At 44.3% G+C, this 19,266-nt stretch overlaps 1 protein-coding gene across 1 annotated transcript in view; it reads left to right on the forward strand.

The window, feature by feature from the left end:
* Window positions 1-18,189, forward strand: part of RAB15 (RAB15, member RAS oncogene family) — a 122,270-nt gene extending 104,081 nt beyond the window's left edge. Inside the window, exons 6-8 of the mRNA XM_069731749.1 lie at window positions 10,748-10,813; window positions 11,481-13,977; window positions 16,799-18,189. Of these exons, the coding sequence (XP_069587850.1) occupies window positions 10,748-10,813; window positions 11,481-11,636 (222 nt within the window). The 3' untranslated portion in view covers window positions 11,637-13,977; window positions 16,799-18,189. The remainder of the gene's footprint in view (window positions 1-10,747; window positions 10,814-11,480; window positions 13,978-16,798) is intronic.
* Window positions 18,190-19,266: the final 1,077 nt, after the last annotated feature.

Genomic DNA, 19,266 nt, shown 5'->3' on the forward strand with positions numbered 1-19,266 from the left:
AAAGCGTGGGCCGTGTACAGTACCCGGCTCTGCGATCCCCCTTGCTGACCAGCATACTAGAGACCTCACTTGATACTAGGGTTTTTGCAGCACCCTTTAATTTGACTGCACAAGTTTATGGACTAGGGGCCCAACAGGTGAGACCAGAGACCGCCCGTTGCCACCAGAAGCCGAACCGTGAGCTGTGGAGCCTCCTCTGAGGACATTTCAGCGTTGCTGGAGCTACAACCCTCACCGAATCATCTGCTGCTGAGGAAACCAAGGACACGATAAGTTTAAGTGAACTGTTGCTGCATTGCCATTGTTTCCCTTTCCTTCATTTTCCATTTTATCTCCCTGTCAGGAGTACCTTCACTGTTAAATTAAATTAACCCTTGCTCTGCCTTTCTTGCGTCACTGCATCCTGTAACCTGCTTACACTTGACGTAGTCAGCAGGATGCAGTCCACGAGCGCAGAAGTGGCAGACCAGGTGGTCATGGGTACCCCAAGGGCCAGCTTGCCACTGGGGGCCATGCTCCGCAATCTCCAAAAGTTTACAGAGAGCAACTTGCTGCTATGGGACTGTACCGAGCAGGTCAAGGGAATGTTGAGGATGCACCCTATGACACCCGCTATGCAGGCAGAGATTGCTGTGATGGCCCTGGACGGATAAGCCAGATGTTTTGTTATGTTTTGGCCCTACATGAGCGGAACACTCATACTAAGGTGTTACAAATTTTGGAGGAAATGCCGCATTCAGAGTGAGGGAGAGTCTATGAACCAATATATGAACACCGTGCAGGAGATTCACACAGCCATCGCCAAGCAGGATGATGTGGGCGTTGGGCCCCCTGATGGGATTCTGAGAGACCAACTTGTAGCCAGTCTCAGAAGTCCGCTGCTACAGCAGGCCCTGTGAGAGCGCTAGCGAGTTAACCCACTCATGTCTTTCTTAGAGATTGGGGCAGAAGTGCGCCTGTGGGAGCAGGAGCAAGGGACTGCAGCCTCGGTGGGAAAGGTCCGGAGTGAGGTGTCCGCTTCGCCCGTAGCTGAACCAGGATGGTTCAGAGAGACTCAGAAGGAGATACAAGAAATGCGAGAAGAGTGGTCTGACCTCAGGAAAGCCACTCCTGTGACTCCGAAACCACCCAGAGAAAGAACTAGCCCCAACTTCCGCTTGCCTCCTGTACCTCGCCAGGAGATGGGACAATCTCAGACAGAGAAACAGTCAATCTGTTTTCAGATGTGGAGACGTTGGACACTATGCACCAAATGGAGGATGCCGCTCACCCGGCAGCCTTTAAACTAGTGGGCTCTGCGACCGGTGGATGATGCCCGGAGCCTGAGCAGCCAAGGAGGAGAGAAGGTAGTCCCCCAGGTTTGATTTCCTTGAGCCCCCTCGTATGGGCCGAAATGGATGGTCGAGCTGTCCGCTATCTAGTTCCCAGGTGACCACCATGTCAGAAACCTATTTCCGATGTCATTTTTCTGAGATGATGCGGCCTGAATTGGGCCTGGTGATTAAGTGAACTGCGGCCAATCAATTGCCCATCCCATTCGCAGGAGTGGTCTGGATGCAAATTACTATGTGTGGCAAAGATGTGGGCCGGAAAGGAGTTGTGTTAACCACTGGAGACTGAAGTAATGGCCCCGCTGTGATGATGGGGATGAATGTCCTAAAAGAACTCGGGACTCTTCTGTCACCAGACACTTTTATAGACTGATGGATTGCCTGTACTCCCCAGAGGAAGGTGTTTCAACAACTGATATGGGCTGCTCAGGCCCAAGAGGCATCAAGTGAAGGAGAAGCTTTGGGAAGAGTGGTGATCCCGGCCGGTGCTAAACTAGTTCTGCTTCCTGGACAGATGGTGCTCATGCTGCCCATACGAGCTTGTACACCCCTCGAGGGAGTGGAAGTCCAGATTGAGCCAACAGTACTGGAACAAATACCCCTGAGACTTCTCATTGCTCGGACATTGGCTATCGTTCATGATGGCATAGTAGTGGTGTTGTGTGTCAACTTGGGGAAGGATTATCTTACGCTGTCACCCAAGAGTGAAGTGGTGCAGGTGCTGGGCATACCGGAAAAATTAATGCAACCAGAGGCCGTTCAGCTAGCAGTGAAACTGGGAGACCCTTGGACCATAGCCATTACCATGCCCCTGGAACAGTTGTCTGGAAGCATAAGGGAAGGGCGTTGAATCCTGAAGCAGATGTGGGCTGAACTGACAGGGCTCTCACCCTAGCAGGTGCAACAGTTGGAAGCTGTGCTGGAGCATTACGAGGACATCTTTGCCTGTTATGACGATGACTTTGGGTGTACCACAGCCATAACCCACGAGATACCTACAGGAGGTGCCACACCAATCCATGAAAGATATCAGCGGATCCCACCTCAGATGTACCAAGAAGTAAGTTGGTCCACATGCTGCGGAGTGGAGTTATCCGGGAGAGCCAAAGCCCGTGGGCAGCCCCCATCGTCCCAGTTTGAAAGCAAGACTGAACCCTGCGTTTGTGTCGATTATAGGCGACTGAATGCATGTGCCATGCAAGACTTTTACCCCCTTACCAAGAATCGAGGAGTCGTTGTCCACCTTGGGAAAAGTGAAGTACTTCTCGTCACTAGATCTGGCCAGTGAATATTGGCAGGTGCCCATGGCTGAGCATGACCGGCCGAAGACTGCATTCATACTGCCCATGGGGCTGCTTGAGTTCAACTGGATGCTCTTTGGCCTTACTAATGCCCCTGGAACCTTTCAGTGGCTGATGAAGAAATGTTTCGGAAACCTGAACTTCGAGGCTACTCTCATTTATCTGGATGACATCATCGTCTATGCCTCCACTTTTGAAGAGCACCTCCGACGGCTGGAGCAAGTGTTGAGTTGGCTTCAGAAACATGGCCTGAAAGTGAATACTCAAAAATGCCACCTATGCCGCAAGCAAATTGAATACCTGGGACATGTAGTATCTGCTGAGGGAGTGAGACCTGCGCGTGACAAGATAACGGAAGTACAAAACTGGTCCACCCCGAAGACAGTGAAGGACGTTTGGGCTTTTCTGGGGCTCACGGGGTACTATTGAAGTTTTGTGAAAGACTTAACTCGCATCCCTAACCCACTGCTGGAGTTATTGAAAGTAGTGCCACCCGGTGTGAAGAATCGGCTCATTTAGTGGGGAGATAGACAGGAAGAAGACTTTTGAGCCCTGAAGCTGGCCCTGACTGAATCGCCCATATTGGTCTATGCCGACTTCACTTAACCTTTTATCCTCCACACCGATGGAAGCTTACACGGCCTAGGAGCTGTCCTGTCACAAATGCCGGATGGGAAGGAGAGAATAATTGCCTACGTGAGCCCGTCCCTTCATGACTCGGAACAAAACCCGGATAACTACAGCTCCTTCAAGCTAGAATTGCTGGCGCTGGTGTGAGCGATGACTGAGAAATTTGACTAATACCTGTCAGGGTCCGAGGTCTTGGTGCGCACCGATAACAACCCTCTGTCTCACCTATAAAATGTGAAGCTGGGGGCTTTGGAGCAGAGATGAGTGGCCCACATAGCAAAGTATCAGTATAAGATTGTGTACCGAAAGGGGGCTGAGAATACACATGCTGATGCTCTGTTGAAAGTGACCCATGACTGACCTGGACATGACCAAGATGAAGAGCTAGAGGCAGAAGAGATTCCGGGGCCTCGCCAGGGCGTTGGCGGCGACGCAGGGACAGATCGGAGAGGCGTCGGGAGAACGAGTGCTGGGGCGACCTTGAGACTACCAGGTGCAACTCCAGCAGGAAGATCGGGAACTTGCCCAGCTGAGATAGTGGGTGGCCTTGAAACGACTCCCTAGCTGAAGTGAAAGAGATGCTCTGTCCCCGGGAACACTACAGATTCTGAGGTAGTGGGAGAGGCTTCAGTTAGAAGACGGCTTGCTGTAATGGAAAGTGCAGTTGGTACAGGAGTTGGGTTACCTGGCAAGTGGTAATCCAGGAGAAGTTGATCAGTGTGGTAGCTACAGAGGCTCACGAGTGAGGGGCTTACTTTGTGCCAGAGAAGACATTCCAGTGGCTACAGAAGTTGGTCTACCACCCCCAATTGAAGACTGCAGTAGAAGAAGCCTGCCCGCAATGTCGAAGCTGCAAACTGGTTAAAACTCCACAACAGAGAACCCCCACACAGACTATCATGACATCCGCTCCCTTAGAGTTACTGATGATCGACTACTTAACCATGGGCCTAGCTCATCTGGGATATGAGCACTGCTTGATGATGACCGACCGCTTTACCAAATTTGCTGTAATGACACCCACTCGAGATCAGACTGCTGAGTCGGCTGCACAGGCCATCTGTCTAGACTTCATCAGGGTGTACAGCTGTCCAAAGATGATTCATTCTGATCAGGGCACTTGTTTTCAAGGCAGAGTGATGGTGGATTTGCACCGCTTGTATCGGATTGAGAAGTCCAGGACAACGCCATATCATCCGCAAGGGAACGAAGCTTGTGAGCGCTTTAACCAGACGCTGATTCAAATGTTGAGAATGTTGGAAGACGACAGGAAAGTCCTTTGGCCTGAGTATGTGGCTGAGCTGGTCTGGGTGTACAACATTCGAGTGCACAGTATGACTGGATACACCCTGTATACCCTGTTGTTTGGGTGAAAGGACGGGATATTATGGAGTTGAAATTGGATCTAGCAGAGGGCTATCCACGGACATGGATGTCTTTCTGGGTCCGAGAACATCGACACCGGTTCCCGACCTTTTATTGGCTGGTGCAGACCAGGTTTCGAGAGCTTGAGCATCGTGAAACGGCACCTCTTCGTGGGACAACTCTCAAGAACAGAGACCATGTGAGATAAGCGACCTCGAGGCAAGTTGGAAAATCATTGGGAAAATACTCCTTATCTGGTGAAATGCCGAGTTAGGTCCAGTGGTCCCTTCTATGAAGTTCAATCCGAACAGGAGGAAGGAGCACCTTCCCGAATAGTCCATCAAAGTATGTTGCGTCCTTGTCTGTCTTTGAGACCCTGAAGAAGGGGAGAGAATACCAAGTGTTCCTGCAATGCTCACCCCTATGCAGGGCCGATTTTAGACAAATTGGGACTCTAGGCAAAATTCTAAGTGGGGCCACCATGTCCATGTAAAACACATACATGTTACACTGATATCGGTGTCACCAGTGTTTTCAATCAGTGTGCCATCCGTGTTTTTCCGGTATGGATAATGGAAATGAAATTACAAAGCTTCTCATATACTTTCCATGTTAAACACAGTTGGCACACAGACAGCATGTTAACACGGACTCATAGACTTGTATTAGCCCTTGTCATCTTTGCTGCTGGGAAAACATGGACATGAGTGCAGCACCTTAGGTCAAATAGGGCACACGTGGCATCTGTGAAAAACATGATAGGCGTTTGAAGGGGGCTGTACAGTAACATAATAGAAAACAGAAGAATTGCCACCTTTTTCTACATCCTACCTCACAAACAGCAGAATAAAAAGCGATTTAAAAAAAAAGTCCTACATGTCCCCCAAACTACTCTGCTAAATCCCCTCTAGCTCATGGCCGATGGTTCTGGGTCCCTGATGGTTATTATTCCCTTTGCAGCTATAATATAAGGTGAAGCCACAAGACCCCTGCAGCCCAGTGAGGAGACTGGCGGAGACCCCCGGAGCATCAGTGTTGGAGCCGCGGGGGATTTATCATTTCATGCTAATTATTTTTACATTCTCCGAAAACCCCTGTAGACACTGTTTATAGGCATCATTTTTGCTGCAGATTGATCTACAGTGTTGGCAGGAAATATTCAGCATTTTTGCAGCCTTTTCACTTGCATTTTTGTGTCCCATTCATTTCAATAGGGAAAGAAATGCTGAAAGACGACAGCAACAGATTTATAAAAAAGTGTCTTGTGTCTGTGTCTGCGTCTGGCTGCTGCACTGGGACAGCGCGGAATAGTATAGTAGACTGCACTATTCCACACAATAGTATATTAGGCCCTGTTCACACTGCGCTTCTGCAGTGCGTCCGGGTGCTCTGCCTGAATCCTCCTAAAATAGGATTCATGTAAATCCCCAACTGGGCCACAGACTGCACCGACACAAGCAGGGGTCAAAGGAATTTATTGAATGCAGGTGACTCCACATGTCACCACTGAACCGTGCTGATTCACTGCGTCCAATACATTGTACGGGTGACATTTATTGTGTCTCCGCAAGATAAATAGACATGTTGCGATCTGGAAAGATGAGCCGCATGTCCGTCTCTGCGGGTGAGCCGCGGGCATCTGTGGACGCATAGTAGGCATGGGATTTCTTGAGATCCCATCCACTATATTGTAACATCTGGACGCAGCACAAGTACACGGCGTCCAACCCGCATTGATTACTGATCGTGTGCACCTACCCTCAGTCTGTCTGTCTGTTTTTTTTTTTGTCTAAAAGTGTCCACTTTTCTGTGGCTGTTGGGACAGACTGACACGTTCAGGAAAAAAAATCATCACCTGTGGAATTCATGTGAACTCCATTCCTGTAATTGCAATCTATGGTTCTATACAGGATTCAGATAGAACCCTCCGGGAGCAGTAAAGTGTGAACCGGTCCTATTGTAAGACACAGGCATTAGACATACCTTATTTTTTGGATTATAAGATGCAAAATTTTGGGGGAAAATGGGGGTGCGTCTTATAATGCAGATATACTTTACCGGCTGCGGTGGAACAGGATCTAGGGTCTCTGTAAGCTGGGATGAAGGGGTGATCGCATGTGCGGTGCGCCGCTGCAGGTGTTCGATGCTGCAGGTGTACGGTGCTGCGGGGGCTCTGCTGACATTTTGTGAAAGGCCGCAGTTGCATAGTTTCCTGGAGGCGCATGAGATCTCATCTCCCGAGATCTTGGTGCTGAGATCTACATCTGCGCATGCGCCGCCCCCGGCATCCATTTTCCCAGGAGTCCACTGCATTGGAAGCCATGCCATGCAACTGGGGTAGCATGGTGGCTCAGTGGTTAGCACTGCAGCCTTGCAGAGCCTGGGTCCTGGGTTCAAATTCCACCAAGGACAACATCTGGATTTTTTATGTTCTCCCATTGTTTGCATGGGTTTTCTCCCGATACTCTGGTTTCCTCCTACATTCAAATATATGGAATTTAGATTGTGAGCCCCACTGGGGACAGCACCACTAATGTCTGTAAAGCGCTGTAGAGTAAAAATACACTAACTTTCCAAATTTTAGGGTGACCCAGACAATTGTGTTTTCCATGAAAACTCATACTTTTATTAATCAAATGAGTAGCCAATTTAATTTAAAATCTAGTCCAGACATTGACAAGGTTCGTAAAAAAGATTTTTATTTGAAATAATAATTTTCTCCTTCAAACTTTGCTTTCGGGAAAGAATGCTCAAATTGCAACAATTACAGCATTGCAGACCTTTGGCATTCTAGCAGTTAATTTGCTGAGGTAATCTGGAGAAATTTCACCCCATGCTTCCAGAAGCCCCTCCCACAAGTTGGTTTGGCTAGATGGGCACTTTTTGCGTACCATACGGTGAAGCTGCTCCCACAACAGCTCAATGGGGTTGAGATCTGGTAACTGCGCTGGCCACTCCACTACAGATAGAATACCAGCTGTCTGCGTCTTCCCTAAATAGTTCTTGCATAATTTGGAGGTGTGCTTTGGGTCATTTTCCTGTTGTAGGATGAAATTGGCTCCAATCAAGCGCTGTCCACAGGGTATGGCATGGCATTGCAAAATGGAGTGATAGCCTTCCTTATTCAAAATCCCTTTTACCTTGTACAAATCTCCCACTTTACCAGCACCAAAGCAACCCCAGACCATCACATTACCTCCACCATGCTTGACAGATGGCGTCAGGCACTCTTCCAGCATCTTTTCAGTTGTTCTGAGTCTCACAAATGTTCTTCTGTGTGATCCAAACACCTCAAACTTGGATTCGTCTGTCCATAACACTTTTTTCAAATCTTCCTCTGTCCAATGTCTGTTATTTTGCCCATATTAATCTTTTCCTTTTATTAGCCAATCTCAGATATGGCTTTTTCTTTGCCACTCTGCCCTGATTGCTAGCATCCCACAGTCGCCTCTTCACTGGCGTTTTGCATTTTGCATGTACTATTTAATGAAGCTGCCAGTTCAGGAGCTGTGAGGCGTTGATTTCTCAAACTACAGACTCTAGTGTACTTGCCTTGTTGCTCAGTAGTCCATCGGTGCCTCCCTCTTCTCTTTCTACTCTGGTTAGATCCTGTTTGTGCTCTCCTCTGTAGGGAGTAGTACACACTGTTGTAGGAAATCTTCAGTTCCTTGGCAATTTCTCTCATGGAATAGCCTTCATTTCTAAGAACAAGAATAGACTGTCAAGTTTCACATGAAAGTTCTTTTTTTCTAGCCATTTTGAGAGTTTAATGGAACCACCAAATGTTAATGCTCAGGATTCTCAACAAGCTCAAAGGAAGGTCAGGTTTATAGCTTCTCTAATCAGCCAATCTGTTTTCAGCTGTGCTAACATACTTGCACAAGTGAAGTGTTTTCAAGGGTATTCTAACCATCCATTAGCCTTCTAACACAGTTAGCAAACACAAATTACCATATTAACACTGGAGTGATGGTTGTTGGAAATGGGCCTCTATACACCTATGAAGATATTGCATTACAAACCAACCGTTCACCTGCAGCGGCGCGCAGCACATCTGAACACCCCCCTCATTCCAGCCTGCGGCCTGCAGCAACTCTCCACTCTTGCTTCCTCAAGCAGCGACCCTGGGACCCCACTTCACCGCAGCCATGACCCCCGGTAAACAAAAAGATGTATGGATTATAAGCACTACCACTTTGTCAAAAGTTTTTTTTTTTGTACTATTTTTCTCCTCCAAAATTTGGAGTGCGTCTTACAATCCGAAGCGTTTTATAATCCGCAAAATACGGTAAACTACTGATTCCTAGTATAGCGACACTACAATTACAGAACTATATATATGCAGCATATATACAGATACATACTATACATGCACACACATTATATATACTTTATAAATATAGAAACACACTATATAAAGTATATACACAGAAACATTCACTTTATATACAGTATGCTCACATACATATACAGTTTATATATATTTACACAATATACTGCACACATGCAGTATACAAATACATACTATATACTGTATGCACATACAGTATATGTAAAATATATATATATATATATCTATATATATCCCCACTCACATGCACCAGATATACACAATCATACTATATACTGTATATATGCACACACATACTATATATATATATATATATATATATATATATATATATATATATATATATATATATATACACATACATACACACACACACACACACACACACACACACACACACACACACTGTATACTGCACATGTACACACACAGATACACATATACATGTATACTTACCAGGTTCTGTGGCTTCAATTGTACAGATCCATTCCCAGGACAGTGCTAGGAGCAGCCATGATGAGGACTCAGACACACAGGGCTGCAAGCCTCTTCCTGGACCGGCTCCGACCTCTGTCTGCTCTACTGTAGTTGGGTGCCTCCCCCTTAACTTCTAACCTGAATGCAGGGAGAAAGAGAGAGAGGCTGGAAGTGGGTTTGGGAGAAATGCTCCGGGACTACAGAGGATGCACAGCCGAACCGTGAGCTGTGGAGCCTCCTCTGAAGACATTTCATCAGTCATTGCTGGAACTACAACCCTCACCGCAGCACCCTACCCTGACTGACAGGTCATTACATGGCCATTTTCCTGTCAATTGGCCACACGCTGTATTTCTTACTTAACAGCACAATCCCTAGGCCAAGAGGCTAGACGTGTATCATCGCTTTTCAGGACATTACTTAAATATTTAATTTCTCCTTGCGGGAGCAGTGCTGTCACAGCAGTGACTCTCAAGCCTCCCCAGCGCCACTCTGCTCACCATCTGATATCTCATAATATCTGGTTGTCCTGCTGAGTCTGCTTCATGCAGCACTGCTGCACCTGCATGTGGTTTCCATCTAGCCCGAAGGGGGTATGGACAGTCTCTGCAGGAATTTAACCCCGCTGTGTCCTGCAGAGATTAGCTTACCCAGCCTATCCCATGTTAACAGAGCCTTTATCAGGCAGTTCCTCAGACCACTCCATGTCTGAGTGTTGGTTCCTATCCTGTTAGTCCACGTTTATGCTTGCATCAGTATTCCACATCCCATTACTGGCATGGCTAGTTTTTCCTTCCCGCCTGACCTCTCTCCGCTCATGACCTTGCCTTCATTTACTGATACAGTGCTGCCTGCACTGACCTTGGACTGCCTGACTATGCCTCTGTTTCACCCCTCTCCACCTCGTACCATGCCTTTTGACCTTCTGATCAGCTGTTGCAGACACGTGGACTGCCTTGGAGTGGTACCTGTTGACTACCGCCTGTCCTCTCCATCAGAAGCTCTAGCAAACCTAGTTAGGTCCCTTGTACATAAGATTGGCCCGTGGAGCAGTGGGTCCACACACACCAGCACTACAAGTGCTTGGGGGAGATAAAGGCATGGACTGGCTTATCTTTTAAACGGTCATGAGGTTTAATTAATTTTTGGAGGTGAATAGAGATGAGCCGGTTCCTTTTAAGAAAATACATTATTATAGTGGTTTGAAGAATAGCTTTTTTGTTTGTTTGTGGTTTGTATTTTTTCATGTAATGTTGCCCCCAAAATTGCTGATAAATGCTTTTCTTTTGTAGCTTGCAGAAGAATATGGCATGGACTTCTATGAAACAAGTGCCTGCACCAACTATAATATTAAGGAGGTAATACAATTTGGCATATTCATGGTCCTATTATAGTTATGAATTATGCTGTACATCACCTTGCCCTGATACAATTAAGGACCCCGAAGGTCAAGAAAACGTCACCCTCATTAGTAGATGACTTTCCACTGCTGCCATGTAGTCCTCCATGTTCATGAGCTCTGTATAACCCCGTCCCCACCACTGATTGGCAGCTTTCTGACTATGCATCGTGTACTGTCAATCAGTGGTGGGGGCGGGGTTATACACAGCTCCGCATTGGAGAACTGGTAGATCGGCAGCCGGGAAAACTGATTGTTAAACCACAGCAAACAGATCGGTAAGTGATACATCACTGGAATCGGGGTGTCTGCTCTCCGATGGGGTAGCAAAAACTTTTGACCGATTCCATTAAAGCCTTTTCAGCATGAATAGAGCCTGGTTTATTGCCTACTATTGTAATAATAAAACTATTGTTATTTCATTGGATGTGCACACATGTTGTGTGATCTCAATATTTATGATGCAATGGAAAGTGGATGCACACATGTTTCGGATAGTTGTCGGGTGGGCTTTGAATCATTTCTCTGATTAATTGAAGGAAGCTCAGTCTTTATTGGTTCTATTATGTTTACTTTTGTTTTTACTGTACCTAACAATAATAATTTGTCTGTTTTTTGTTCTTTAGTCCTTCACTCGACTGACAGAGTTGGTCTTAGCGGCTCATAAGAAAGAATTAGATGGCTTACGTATTGCATCCAATGATGAACTGAACCTTGCTGAGCTTGAAGAGGATGGCCGCAAATCTGATGGAATGGCAAATTCCAAGTCCTGTTGGTGCTAGGTTGCATCTGCTGGAGACAGAGATATAAGTGAAAGCCTCATCGGAGAAAAGAGCATTTGAGATGTTCTATTCTGCAACTGCTGAGGGGGTTGGCTGATATCAAGGCTACCAATGATGATGGCCCCAGTTTTGGCTAGAGATTATTATTTTTTGGGGGCATATGCAATGAAAAATAAGAAAATAAATTTTCATCTATTTCCAAAACTAAATAACAAGAATAGCGGACAGCGGGTTCGTGAAATTTACAAAGACACTAATGGGTATACAGCTCTGAAAGAGCATAAACTAAGAAAACATAAATACTTAAATACCATGTTGGCTTTCATTATAAAAATATATACGTTACTTCTAACAGAGGAAAATATACAAATTTTTAAAGAATTGCTAAGATGTACGCAAAGCAAATTTTGGATCAGTGCTCCCCATTTAACTTGATGGAGAACCAGTTAAAAGGGATTTTAATTAGAAAAAAGGGATCTGCTTATTTCCCCCAGTAAGTGTCTCTCCTAACTTGCCAATGTAGAATGACAAGTTTTTTGAGAATATGGAATGGTCTCTGAAAATTTGATGCAGTTGGCAACCTTGTAACAAAGGGATTATCTCCAGTTTGGAAGTTTATTATTGGGATAGGAGAGAACTTCCTAATCAATGGGGAACCGACCGCTAGGAATCCTACCAATCTGAAGAACCCCATGTAAATGGAGTGGTGGTCGATCATGAGCACATCAGCTCCATTAATTCTTAATCGGACCACCGGAGCTAGCCGAGCGGAGCACTCAGTTATTTTCTGCCACTCTAATAATAATGAATGGAGAGTTGGACATAACTTTGAATCTTGTGATAACCTCACTTACGCTAGGTCATTTCAGGGGTCTTCAAAAGTAGAAACGAGTGGATCGTGTTGTGCAAACAAAATTCACGATCCAGGTCCATGCTTTTTGGCCATGGACAGGATCTACACAAATTTCATTACCCTTTGGGATCCCAGGCTTATGATTAGCCGGGCTGGCGAGGTATAATCTGTGCCACACAAATTACGTCATACCAGACTGGTTGAATAAAATGCAGCAACTGGGAACCTGGAGACTAGGGAGATTCACGCAGCTCCTGTCCACAGCCAAAGGGCACTGACCTCGACTGTGGACCAGGGTTACACAAAGTGACCTGCACCTCTCTATTCAATAGTTTTCCTCCCAAAATTTTACCTTATTTTGTAAATCTGACTTGAAACCGTAGTATATTTTTGTTTTATTGAGGCCAGGTTCATATGGCCGTAATATATTTTTTGTGCTGACATTGCAACTCCTGGCAAAACTGGTGGATCTCCTGCTCAGAACGAACTACCTCCATATATGAATCTGTTAGTTCATGCCAGGAGACCCACCAGTTGAACCGGGGATTCCTATTTGAGCGCATAGTGAACATCATGGCCATATGAACCTGGTCTTGGAGAAATATTTGACATATCTATGTTTTATTGTGGCAGCCATTTTTTTTTAATCAAAAACTGGCAAATGTTGATTAACTTATTTTCTCAGCATATTCTATGGAAAAACTAAAATCAATGTCACTTAAAAAAAATGGCTGGCCAAATTATTTCTTTTGGATTTTCCCAATTTATACTTTTTTTTTTTTTTTTTTGCTTTTGATGGAAATCCTCTTAAAGTCTTTTTTTTTTTTTTTTCAGAAATAAAAAAATGATGGTTTAAGATAGTGCTAAGCCAATAATGTGTGATTAGCTTCCTTCCAACCCAGGGACCTCCACCTATCAGCAGTATGGAAGAATTTGGTGCATTATATTGTACTGACTACCAGGCACTGGTGATGAGCGATCGTGCTCGGGTAAGGTGATATTCAAGCATGCTCGGCTGCTAACACTTCGGAGTGCCCAAAAAAATATGTACCAGTCCCTGCGGCTGCATGTCTCGTGGCTGTTAGACAGTTTTCCGAGCACGTTCGCTCATCACTACCAGGCACAGCTGCATGTACAAATAAGATGTTACACCTGGACACAAGAGGTCCCTTCATTTTGTTGATTGATGGAGTACCTTGGGGTTGTTTTCCCAACAAGTCGCCCATTGATGGTAAATCTTTAGTACAGGTCATCCAAACCCCTTTAATACTTGGACAACGTAGCACCAATATATTAAATAAAATTATTTATAGAACTAACATTTGAAATGCTTTTTTTCCCCCTATTTTTTACTTGGGCAAGTTGCAATTAAAAGTTTTACGTAAAAGGATCCATTTGAGAAAGTTAAAGTTGGAAACATTTTTCAGCAGCTGACTTTTACATGGCTGACAGGTGCTCCTTTTCCACATTCTTATTGTATTATCAGAAGTTCCCTTTTATTGTTTTAGAAACACTTTTCCAAATCACATACTGCTGGTCTTTCCTTACCAAATGTTCTAAGGGAAGAAAAACATTTTTTTCAACTCAAGATGAAGCCTAAACTCTAATATATAGTCCATGAATAATTTTGTATTAATATCCATAAATGCGTCATATGGCAGAGCTCTGGATTTGCATGGTATGTTTATGGATAACTGACCAGGCTTTTATAGGATTGGCCCTAATAAGTATTTTTGTGATCTTTAGATGCCCAAAATATTGAAATGCACCCTAATTTGAGACAGGAAAAGTATTTAGGGGATACCCAGTATATGAGCATGTAGCATATCTATGGTCTGTCTTCATAGACATTCATGCAACTACTTTAGCGCGGCACAGAAATGCAAAATTCATAACAAATTATTGAGAGGAATATAAATGATAGTTAATATTTAAAGGCTGTGCACAATTTTGTATTGAATTACTTTTATTGTTTATTCTTTGATGAAAAATTTGGCAAATACGGTAATCTTCATTAAAACTTCCTATCGTTTTGTTGCAGCAGAGTCCTTTTACCTAGCTTGCAGGACTGCAAAATATGACAAAGCCCTTAGAGCTCCTGCTCCTGACATTGATGGCTCTCCCTGGTCTTCCCCCTCCCTTTTCTCTGCAAAGTCGATTTCCCACATCTAACCTTCATGTCTGACTACACACCACTATTTCCAGATCGCCCATTGGTTTCCTAAACTCAGCAGTTTAATATATGCATATGAAGCTCTTCAGCTCGGATCAGGAGACTCGCCACAGGTCCAGACATCACAATCGGACTTGGAAAACCAGCCTCAAAGATGGCAGAAGAAAGTGGAGGAGGTTGTACAGGGCAGATCAGAGATGCAAGAAAGATTCAAATTTTTAGACAGGGAAGCTAACTAAGGGTAGCACATCACTAGACAGGGAAGCTAACTAAGGCTACTTTCACACTAGCGTCGTACGACGCACGTCGCTATGCGTCGTTTTGCAGAAAAAACGCATCCTGCAAAGTTGTCTTTTTTCTCCATAGGCTTGTATTAGCGACGCATTGCGACACGTCGCAACCGTCATGCGACGGTTGTGTTGCGTTGGACCGTCGGCACCAAAAAACGTTGCTTGTAACGTTTTTTTGGTGCGTTGTCTGCCAACTCCGCCCACTCCTCCCCGCAACTCACAATGGGGCAGCGGATGCATTGTAATAAGAGAGACAGGATGCATCGGTACGTCGGCCTGACGCACTGCGACGGGCCGACGCTAGTGTGCAAGTAGCCTAAGGGTAGCACATCACTCTTTAAGCTGTAGAAGGGGAAGTCAGTCCAAGAAGGAATCTGCACTGGTACATGAGAGCTAGTGAATGCAGAAGTATCCTCGACATAAAGGTAACCACTAACTTATAGAAACCTCCTCTTTTTTCATGTCAAAAGTGTCCATAGCCCTTAACTTTAGGTTTTCCAAAACAGATATCCAGAAAGGTTTTTTTTTTTTCCTTTAAGCCACCAAAGTCATTGGTGGGTCCCTCAATTACCAAATCACTGGTATTGCTCAGCATTTCCAGTTTTCTGACTACATAGTCAGGATAAAACTGTGGTTGCCAAATAGACTTCAAATTAGAGAATAATGCTGAGGAGCTAAGTGCTGTCGTTTAGATATGGCCAAAGATTGTTGGTGGGAGTTCCTTGATCAGGATACTCATTCATGGTTTCAAATTTAAGTGGTCCTGAAAATTAAGATGGTCGTACACTTAAGATACCTGTTTGTTATAAGCGACATTCTGCTCCGCAGTTTATGAATGCTAAGCAGATTGTTAGTCAATAATTAGTTTGTGTAATTATAGTCCTTCTCAGTGTGGAAAGCACTAACTGCTCATAGCCCCTAGCTACGCCCCCTGTCGACATTAATTAAGCAACTGCAGGGAGGATATAACATTTTCTCCCGGCAATTCTGTCAGCTTACTCTGACGGTCTGACAGGACCCTTTGCAAATTTATCTGTCTTCTTCTGACCTCCTCTCAGCTGATTTAAGACCACAGACCAAATCAATGTACTGTGTAATAGTGGTGTCTGACAATGCAGGAACATGGTTTGATCATAACACAGCTCCTTGGCAGGGGGAGGGAGCAAAAGAGAGTATATAGCGAGGATAGCACAGGCTCAAAATTCTTTCTTTAAGGTAAAACATTGCTTTAAAATGGGCAATGAAATGTTTTACTTAAAGGGAACCTGTCACCCCAAAATCGCGGGTGAGGTAAGCCCATCGGCATCATGGGCTTATCTACAGCATTCTGGAATGCTGTAGATAAGCCCCCGATGTATCCTAAAAGATGAGAAAAAGACATTAGATTATACTCATTCAGGGGCGGTCCCGCTGTTGGTCCAGGTCCGGTGCCTCCTATCTTCATCAGATGACGTCCTCTTCTGGTCTTCACACTGCAGCTCCAGCACAGGTATACTTTGTCTGCCCAGTTGGGGGCAGAGCAAAGTACTGCAGTGCGCAGGCAGCAGGAAAGGTCAGAGCGGCCCAGCGCCTGCGCACTGCAGTACTTTGTTCTGCCCTCAACAGGGCACACAAAGTACGCCTGCGCTGGTGCCGCAGCGTGAAGACCAGAAGAGGACGTCATCTGATGAAGATGGGAGGCGCTGGACCAGGACCAACAGCGGGAATGCCCTTGGGTGAGTATAATCTAACGTCTTTTTCTCATCTTTTAGGATACATCGGGGGCTTATCTACAGCATTACAGAATGCTGTAGATAAGCCCCTGATGCTGGTGGGCTTACCTCACCGGCGATTTTGGGGGTGACAGGTTCCCTTTAAAAAAATAAATAATAATCGTGCGCTCCTGTGCTGTCCTGTCTGTTTTATTCTATTTTGCTTCCACCCCTGCCCAGGAGCTGTGGTATGATCAGACCATGTTCCTGTACGGTCAGACACAGACATTACACAGCACACAGCAGGGACACATTTATAAGATTATCTCAGCACAGGTACATTTTGTTTAAACACATCCAATTGTGGAACTTATTACTATCCCAAGGTCTATTGATTAAAATCAACTTTTGTTTGCGGGAACACCTTTAAGGAATGTGCAATCTGAGAAAGATTCAGGTCGCACTTGGACCAATGTTGTTTTATAGGGACACACGTCAGATTTTGTTCCTCTGACCATGCTGGTCCAGGAGAAAAAAAGAAATCTGTGCATAAATGAGTTAGATCCAATATTCGGATCACACTTAGCCATGCAAGTCAATGAGTACGTGGTAACCTTCGGACTGTAATGGGATGATGTTTGAGTGCAGCCTGATTTGCACAGAGTGGGGAAGATGAAGACCTAGATTTCTCCATCTTCTCATCCAAGAAGTCCGATAACACCATGCTGACATTCTGATCAGAGTGTGATCTGCATAAACAATCCAATTCTCTTGGATGAGAGATACACAGTCTGCACCTGCCCTAAGACTGAGAAATGAAATAAATGTAATATCCAAATCTAAAGTTAATATTATAACAGACCCAGCTGTAAAATGCTCCGTCCAGGTGTGTGCAATGAACGTCATGGAAGAAGCCATAATGTCTTTTTCATGGGAGATCCCATATGGTTATTGATAAGGAAACTAGACATACTGAGCATCAACCCTGATGGATAAGATCAATATGTAATATATTAAACAAATATAACCTCTTTAGAAAATATTGAAAATTCACAACACACCAATGTGGTGATGTCCCTTTGTTCCTCTCCATGGCCAAGAAGAGTCACATAAAAATAAGTACCGGTAATACAAATGTATTTTCACCTCCCAAAAATGAAGAAACAAAAGAATTTATTTTTTTCTTTAGTTTAGCATCTGGGGTTCAAAAGTCATCTGCATTACACATTGCCAAATTCCAGTACTGACGATGGCTTTTACAAAACATTACAGTATGTGTGGTCTGTATCGTACATAAATGTTTTCCCTTTATTAGTCTTATTAACATGTCATTTGTACTTGCTGTGCTTTGACGCTGAATTAAATATTGTTTTCTACCATGTTGACGTAGATCATTTTGAACAGACAATCGTTTGGTGTATCGGCATGTTTACAGACTGTTTTATGTTTATGGTGTTTGGAAATGGAAACACCACAGACAGACGTCAAACGTAACATTACCAAAAGCTAATACTGCTCTTTAAGAATAAATATCTATTTTACATCATTTGTCTCCTGCTATTTTTTATACATTTGACTAAACTAAGCTTTGTGGGATAAGACTATGTTCACCAAAATAATATGTGTACACCTGTTTATAGCAGTAACTATATTTAGCGAGAACTGGAAGATCTGAAGCAGAGAAAAGTTATTTTTTTTAATCAATACTACATTAAGCAGCCCATCGCTGAAATTAGGGTCTCTGTCTCTACATCATGCATATCAAAAACCTGGTGACAAATTACCTCTTAAAAATGTAACATATAGACCATGTCTGATTGGAGTAAATTGAATTATCTGTTGATTGTTTTGAGGTAAAGAGTACGCCACAAAAAAAAGAAATTATGGAGCACACCATGCCTAGCATGGAATAATGCACTGAGGTCTTCAAATAGTGGGTGCCAAATCGAGCTGGTGTAGCACAGCCAAAATACAATAGAAAAAGAGGAAAGATCCCGGCACATCCATCCGATTAAAATCAGTAAACTTTAGTTAAATTTGACTGGGAATTTTAAATAAAATTTACTATTTTTATCGGATGGATGTGCCGGGATCTTTCCTTGTTTTATTTTTTTTATTGTAAGTCACAAAAAGATGGGAATGCAAGGAGTATCATACAATGAGAGGTATCCATGTCTATCAATTGGCCGTCTTTCACAGCATCTTTTGTACCCATTGTCGATGCTGCTTCTAATGTTGGAGACATTTTAGGAATCTGAGATGAAAATGATTTCATTAGTGCCCAGTTGGTGCTTGGTGTGGAGAAAATGGTACTTGGAGTAAAAAAAACACTTAAATGGAACCATGGCAGCATTAATTAGACACTGGCTATACATTATGAAAGCCATGTACATTTTTACTTGGGAATGCTGTGGCATGCATAGACACATAGGGAGAGATCTACCGGTCTAGGGAGCGAGGTTGGGAGAAGCCGCTGCTGGCCTGACTCTTGGAGTAGTCGTATGAGTCAGATAGTCCCCGGTCAGCTTCTTGAAGAGTAAAACCTATACGACTGCAATGGCAAGAGGTAGTGCCTGATTCATGCCCGTGGCTCAGGATGCATGAATCTCCTGTCAGGTTCCCT

Source organism: Ranitomeya imitator, chromosome 1 (genome assembly GCF_032444005.1).
Source record: "Ranitomeya imitator isolate aRanImi1 chromosome 1, aRanImi1.pri, whole genome shotgun sequence".
Taxonomy (NCBI): Eukaryota; Metazoa; Chordata; class Amphibia; order Anura; family Dendrobatidae; genus Ranitomeya; species Ranitomeya imitator.